At 43.0% G+C, this 8,120-nt stretch overlaps 1 protein-coding gene across 1 annotated transcript in view; it reads left to right on the top strand.

The window, feature by feature from the left end:
- Positions 1–4,638: 4,638 nt before the first annotated feature.
- The window catches only part of LOC125033221 (protein TRACHEARY ELEMENT DIFFERENTIATION-RELATED 7A-like), a 7,438-nt gene continuing 3,956 nt past the window's right edge, over positions 4,639–8,120 (top strand). The window contains exons 1-2 of the mRNA XM_047624604.1: positions 4,639–4,665; positions 7,208–7,896. Coding sequence (XP_047480560.1) covers positions 4,639–4,665; positions 7,208–7,896 — 716 coding nt within the window. The remainder of the gene's footprint in view (positions 4,666–7,207; positions 7,897–8,120) is intronic.

The following is an 8,120-nucleotide window of genomic DNA, read 5'->3' as shown; positions in this document are numbered from 1 at the left end:
GACACCTGTTTTTGATGTTACCAATGGTTTGTAAGAGGCCAAGAGGCCATTTCGTATATTAGCTTATGAAGGGTTTTAAGTAATGGAAATCTCCTAATTACATTTGTTATGGATTTGTAACCATTTTAGTGTTTGTATAGTAATCTCGTTTCCGTATTTTTCAATGCATCTTAGGTATATGGTTTGTGCTCCATGGGACCTTATAATTGAAGACAGTGTTGTTATATGCCCTTTTGATACAAATGGTACAAAGTGTTTTTTAAAATAATTCCTTCTAATTCTAGAATTTCAAGTAATATTACTGTGATTTTTGTTTGTTTGGCATTAATTTTTCAACTACCTTCCACGTTTTTAGCTGAATCTTTTCTACAGTCAGTTAATCTATTTCTGAAATAATATTTTTTGGTTCCTTGAATCAACCGAATAGGCCCCAAGGCAACTATGAATTTCTGAGAACTTTATATATATACTATATATATATAGATAATATATTATATAAATAATGTATATATAGTAATAATATATATATTCATTCTGATTATATCTCTTGAATCGTCCATTATAAATCCTCGTGGAGTAGAAGACTCTAAACAGTTTTCAAACAAAGGGATGATGGCCCTACTAATTATTTAATTCCCTAGAACTTTGTCTACTTTTACTACAATTAACAAAAATCTGGAGGGGGGGGGGGGGGGGGGCGGGGGGGGTCGGGGGAGGGTGGGGGGGTAGAAGAGTGATATCTATGTGCAACTATTATCCCTTGACCTAGTGACCTGATGAGTCATAGTGAATTTAAAGTCCCGCAAACCTTTCCAATGACTGATGGACACCTTGATTTCTTCAAATCAAGATGTCAACCACTATGAGTTTTCGTGATTACAAACAATGGCATTGCTGACGTTTTAGAGGCACGAATGGATGTTCAGCTTCTGTTTGATAATCATTACGTTAAACTTAATATAAAACTTGGAACTATGTAGAATTGAACATAAACGCTCCCTATGATCGAAATTATTATTAGTTATAAAAAATATCTTGCCCCCCGTGGTTGTCCCTCCTCAGTCTCCCCCCCCCCCCCCGCTCTCTCTCTCTCTCTCTCCTCCGCTCATCTCTCCATCTCTCCTCTCTCTCTACTTTCTCTCTCTCGTTTCTCCATGGCAAGCATTAATCATACTTTTTTTTAGCCAATCATACTTAACCACAACGAAAGGCAGGTGACTCCTTGTGTTTGTTGAGGTACTCGAGTGCGCCCAGATAGATTATTTTATATGCATAGTGTTTGGATTTGACGGAGACGGGGAGCTTTTGCATTAACCCAAGATTAAGGTTTCTCTCTCAACACTCTCTTTCCTTACTTCTCTCTTCTACTCTCGCTCTCTCTCTCACTCTCTCTCTCTATCTATCTATCTATCTATCTATCTATCTATCTATCTATCTATCTATCTATCTATCTATCTATCTATCTATCTATCTATCTGTCTATCTATCTATCTATCTTTCACTCTCTCACTCTTTCTCTCTCCCTCTCTCGAATAAAATATCAGCGTTTTTTCTCAATTCTAACTTCAGTAATAATCTTAATGGAGGAAGTCTTTATTTGAAAAAGGTACAAATGACAAATGACCATTTCAAAATAATAACAAAAACAAATCTTTGTGCGGTACTTACAACAACACACAAGTCGTGATTTATATAACACAGTGTATATAATGTTAAATCCAGTTCCAGAGGCATCGATTTTTCAGTCCAACTTCTTTCAATTCTGACCACGTGCACGGCTGTTGTGTCCACTTCCAGACGTGACAACGTTTTCCCTCCACTGCAGAAGTCAACAACAACAGCGACATATATGAAAGTAACTGCCGTCTAAGGCAGGGAAAATTAAATGTTTTTTATGACCTATTTCACATTCAGTTTTCCACGTCTGCGTTATCACGTAATCATTGGTTACTGTTAAAAACCCGTCCACGTCGCCATGGATTGCATGCGTGCAAACAATGGTGTCTGAAAGAAGCCTCTTAAAGTTTGCGGGAAAAGCTAGTATTTTTTGTGATAAGCAAATATAAATTGACATCATGGTGTGTAATAAAGAAACCAATACTATGGTCTATCACAGCCACTAGAAACCCAAAACCATGCTCAATGATAAGCACTGACAATCTGACGCCCCATTCTTAGCGCGATAAGCACTAACAGGTTAACACCACAGTCCGTGGATAAACACCATGATTTGTGATAAACATTAACAAACTAACATCATGGTTTACTACTATCACTAACAAACTAACACTATGGTTTCTTAAAATCACAAACTAACACTATGTTTCTTAAAATCACAAACTAACACTATGGTTTCTTAAAATCACTAACAAACTAACACCACAGTCGAGCGCTAGCTCCTAACAAACAAACAACACATGAGTCTCCTTAAATCACTAACAAACAAACCAAATCCAGAGTGAACTTAAAAACCCTAACAGCGACTAACACCAAAGTCGTACCGAAAATCAATACAAAAAAAAAAACTAACACAGGCCTACCAAAGCGCCACAGACACAGCATGGTGTGTACTGACAGCCCAACCACGACCAACACAATAGTCTAGGTGATGCAAGTAGACATGCAACGTGGCTTGAGGCAGTCTCTCGACCCTCTTGAAGTCTGCTACGTCTGGTACACCCAAGAGGATTTTTTTACGTGTCCCCCGATCGGAAAATTACATTGTTAACATTTGGAGAGAGAAAAACTAAGTGAAGCGGAGGATGAATAACAGTTTAATGATTTTTTATTTATATTTGTTTTATCTTTTTTGTTAGCGTGGTGTGGTGGGTGTTCAGAAAGGAGAATCGTCCCTGAGGGATAAGAGTGAAACTTATGGTGGATCAACAGTGTTCCATACGGATAGACTGTTTCAAACTGTATGTTACGGAGGAATAGAATGCGCGTGAAGAGAGGATACGCTAACATGTACTAAAAAGTGCGAGGGATGGTTGGAGCGAGAGATGCTGAATACCCAGATGGATTATAACTAAGCGCTTAAGTAAATGAAATTTTCCTAAGCAAATTTTCGCTAAGCCTTAGGACCGGGATGTAGCTAAGGTTTATATATAAAGCAGGGAGAGAGGAGAGTGGTAGCCTTTAGATACAAAAAGGTTTTAGCTTTTGTACATTTTTTAAACTGAGAAAGCAGGTTTTGACGCCGTCTCCCTGTGACTCGCGAGGATGAACTGGTATACGCGTGATGTTACCATACGAGGCATGGGAACCGTGACTTAGCGCGCGGAAAACTCATGATACACTGTTCAGACAAATTGCTGATGAGAGTTAATTATAAAGAGGAGAGCGCGCGCTAATTTTTTCAGAGAAAGAATCAGTATGCTTATCACCATCTCATTACTCGCAGACGCGCCGAGAGAGACGCGGAGGCACCTGTTTAGATGACAGAAAAATTCATTCTGTCAATGAATTAATTGATAAAAATCGAATGGATGGTAATAATTTTTAATAAAGGGGCAAAAGTGGCTCTTTACATAAAAAATTTTTTTTCTTGTTTTTAATGAGCGAGAATCCGAAAAAATAAATTTTCTAGTATTAACGTTAGAACATTTTAAGTGAACGCGAAGACTCAAATCATAAATGGTGAAATAAAGGAGAATATCACACATAAGAAACACAAACTAAAAAGTATAATATGTAAATTTCCATTTTTTACGGTACGCTGTGCCGACGTCTGAGAAGTCTTATATCTAAGCTATGACAACCGTTTATTTTCAGCATATATTAAAAAATGATACAAGGTGTGAAATAACAATTTCAAGAAGGACAATATATACAGTGAATTGATAATGATAATAATGATTAACGAGATAATGTAATAGCTGAAAGAGAGAAAAGTCAATAATGATGGATTGAATAAAAAAACAATGATGACGTAAACATACAAATAATAGAAAAAAAACAAGAAACAACAATAAGTAATAACAATCAACAATAACGAAAATGATGACAGTGAATAAAGATGAAATACAAATAATAGTGTGATAACAATGAAACTAATAAAAAAACATGATAATAGTCGATAATAATCAGTAATTAGGTAAACTGATGAAAAAGCGTGATAAAATTGATACCTGATAATAGAATGATAATAAAGATAATAATAATACTGATAATGATAATTAGAGAGAAAAAGAAAGAGAAAGAGAAAGAGAGAAAGAGAAAACTAACATAGAAGAGATAGACATTAGTAGATAAATAAGAGGAGGTGAGCTCTCATCAGCATGAAATATGAAGACAGATTGCGAGAACAGAGACGACCAAACATATAGAATACATAACAAGGGCAAACCGCACCGAAATACAGAAAAAAGGCGAAAATTGAGCCGAGATGAGGAAGGTAAGGCAGAGACAGATGTAATAAAAGATTATTGGAGAAGTTATAGAAATCGTGTACAGATTTATCTACATTTCTTCCCGATTATTAATCTTCTTTTACGTAAAAACAGTGAAACATTGAAACACAACAATTACATTAATCATAATTGGTTAATGATAATAATGGTGTTGAGGTGTGATACCCGTGTTTCAACCGCATAAGTTGGAAAAAATACTGCGATTTGACTGCTAGTTCTAGTACTAATGACTACTGTTATAGAAGATGCACAGGTGAGGCGATTTTGGTAAAGATGATGAAAATGATAGGGGTGGTGATGATGAAGACGATAAAGATGGTAGAGTGAATGAATGAAGCTCCCCACGACGAAGACAGCTAGGATGATGAAAATGAATATGAGCAGATGACGGATTTATATGAAGAAGATTGGAGTTAGAGAATGATAGATGTGAAGACGAAGGATAGTAATGGTCGTAAGAATGATGACATGGATAAAGGTGATGATGCTCATGATGATGATGATAACCCTATGCAACACTATGCAACACAGTAACACACCACATATGACACGCCCGACAAAGGAGTGAGATAGGCATATCGCTGTTTGCATAAACCTCCATGTAAACAAATCCCCCACTGATCCAAGACTCCCTTTCTGCCGAGACGAAAAAAGAAAAGAAAAAAAAGAAAGAAAGTCTGGAGCCATAGATAGACAAGAAGTGATCCAGTTCTTCAGCATTTAGAAAAGAAACGGAGCATTATTCGTTTAGTAGCAGGTGAATGACCGATGGGGGGAACTTGAGGGGGGTCTGGGGCAGATGAGGGGGAGGCATCGGGGAGAGGAGACAGGGGAAACTAAGGGAGACCCCCCAGCCGACGAGGAGACAGACAGACAAGACAACGGACTGTGTTTCTTAGCCCGATTTCGTAGCTGATTATGCCAATGTGTACAGTGTATTGATCCTCCAGTACATTGTGTGGTTTTTTGATTACTACGCCGTATGGTATCCTCCCCGGGGCTTCCAGAGGCATTGTATCAACGCTGCATAAACAACAATAAGACGTGCGACCGCTCAGGGTAAAAGAGTGAATGTGTAACTGCCACATTAAGAAAGGAGACTTTAAACACGAGACGTTTCGAGTAAAAATTAAATTCCTATCAGTATGTAGCTTTAAAGCGTAGAAATGTCGCGGAGCCAATCTTTATTGATATGGTATTTCCCCCATCTGAAAGGTGGGTATGAGTATCCCCCCTCTCTCTCTTTTCTTCCTCTCACTCCCCTCTCACTCTCGTCTCTCTACTCCTCACTCTCTCGTCTCTCTCTCGACTCTCCTCTCAGATCTCTCTCCTCTCCTCCTTCTCTCTCTCTCTCTCTCTCTTATATGTCTGGTCAAAGCTCTCTCTCTCTCTGCTCGTCTCTCTCACTCTCCTCTCCTCTGTCTCTCTCTCTCATTCTCCCTCCTCTCTCTCTCTTTGTGTATGACTGAGATCCATCTCTCTCTCTCCTCCTCTTTCTCACTCTATTGTATGGTCTGTCTGTCAATCTCTCGCTCTCCATCTTCCTCATCCTCTCTCCTCTCTCGCTCTCTCTCTCCGGTCTCTCTCTCCGAATCCTCTCCTCTGCATCTCTCTCTCCTCGATCTCTCTCTCCATCGTCTCCCCCTCCTCTCTCCTCTCCTCTCCTCTCATCACTCTCTGCTCTCTCTATATAATATATATATATAATATATATATGTCTGTCAATCTCACTCTACTCTCTCTCTCTCTCCTCTCTCTCTATTTTTCTCCTCTCTCTTCTCTTTGAACGGTCCTGTCCATCTCTCTCTCTCCTCTCGTTGACTCTTGGGCTCTCTCTCTCTGCTTCTAGCCTCATCCTCTCTCGCTCTCTCCTCTCCTTCTCTCTCTCGTCTGGTGGAGTGGAGTGAGGGGAGCGAGTAAGAGAGTGACAGAGTGAGAACGTGAGAGAGAGAGTGAGTGAAGTGAGTTGAGTGAGACAGAAGAGAGAGCGATTAGAAGACAGAGCGAGAGAGAGAGAGAGGGGAGAGAGAGAGAGAGCAGAGACAGAGAGAGAGAGAGAGAGAGAGAAGAGAGAGATAGAGAGAGAGAGAACGAAACAAGAGCGACGAGCGTCACACCGTAAGCACAAAGGGCACCACCGGGAAGACACACCGAAAGCTACGAAGAAACCAGAAAAGAAGAGGAGCAGAGGGAACAGCTCCGACCGGGAGCGACGTAAAGCAGGAGTCGCCGGAGGTCCGGGAAGGACCCGTGGGGAAGCGGGTCGGGCGTAGGGGAGACGCCCGAGTGCACGCACGCCCGGGTCGCCACGGGCACGAAGCCGGGGTGGACTCGTGGGCGGGTGAGGGCGGGTGCTGACGCGGAGGGGGCCGCGGGGGGATTTACGGGACTGGCCAGGGACGCAGGGAAGGAGCTTCGTCGGGGCCCAGGGCGCGGGCGGGAAGCCCCAGAGGCTTATCGTATACGCGAACGAGTACCGACGTGCGTACTTGCTGAGCGCGCATTGCCCAAATATCTTTTCACCACGGTTAGGACCAATAAAATAATAGAGTAGATCGAATCCCGCCCCACCCCCTTATTTCCCGTACTTATTCAATATTGAATAAGCAGCACGCCCATAGTTATCACAACACTACACCTCATAAACTCACTCACGTTATTAAAACTCTATAAACTAACACAAAACAATCCCCCCGCTTCAAAACTACTCAATCCAACTCTCTCACTAACTACCTACAACAAAATTTATATAATTATGAATAGCAAAACACAAAATTAATAAATACAAACCATAGTGCTCCTTAGAGAACATCTACACCACATTAGAGGGTTTATATGTATTATTTGCTGCATGTCCCACCCTCAGTGCAGAAACCGGCACCAGTGCCCGAGAGGCACCAGCCAACCAACACAGCAGGACCTCACATCCCATCCGTCCCAGAGTGCTGGCGTCCAACAGCCTGCGGTCCCACAGACCAAGCAGCATCCGACCTACTACCCATCGACCACCTACTCGAACAATCGTCCCACCATGTCGGCGCGCCCCAACACACGTCCCTCCTGCTGGCAAGGCCACCATCTCCATCACCCCTCCACCAGTCACAGTCTCCCCCGCCCCCCCCACCATGCACGCGCACAAGCTCCTCGCTAGAGCTCCACCTCCTTCATTCAAGAGTACCGCCCCGTACCACCAGCACCACCATGCACCCGTCACCAACCGCACCAGTCACCACCCACGCTCACCTCCTCCATCCACCATACTGCCGCCATCTACCTGGCCACCACCCTCGCACCACCACCACGCGCCACCCGACCACCATGCACCATCCCTGCTAGTCTGCACGCGCCCCCCCCCCCCCCCAGCCCAACCTGACCACACCAAGCCAGCAGCCACCCAGCGCACCCCCACCACCGTCACAGCACCGTCACAGCCCAGGTGGACCAGCCAACAGACACCAGTGGGACCAGTACCCGACCAGGACCAGCACGACCAACTCACACCCCCACCCATCACCCACACACCAGCTCGACCCCTCAGACCACACTCTCTCAGCCACCACACACATCACACCCACACACCACACACACACACACACACACAAGACCACACGTACAACTACACCACACGACACACTCACACACCACACATACACAGCGACACCCGACCCACCCCCCCCGCCCCACCCCCCCCCCCCCCCCCACTCAGAC

This window comes from Penaeus chinensis, chromosome 16, assembly GCF_019202785.1.
Source record: "Penaeus chinensis breed Huanghai No. 1 chromosome 16, ASM1920278v2, whole genome shotgun sequence".
NCBI classification, from domain to species: Eukaryota; Metazoa; Arthropoda; class Malacostraca; order Decapoda; family Penaeidae; genus Penaeus; species Penaeus chinensis.
The sequence above is the reverse complement of the archived record's forward strand: the minus strand, read 5'-3'. Positions and strand labels throughout refer to the sequence as shown.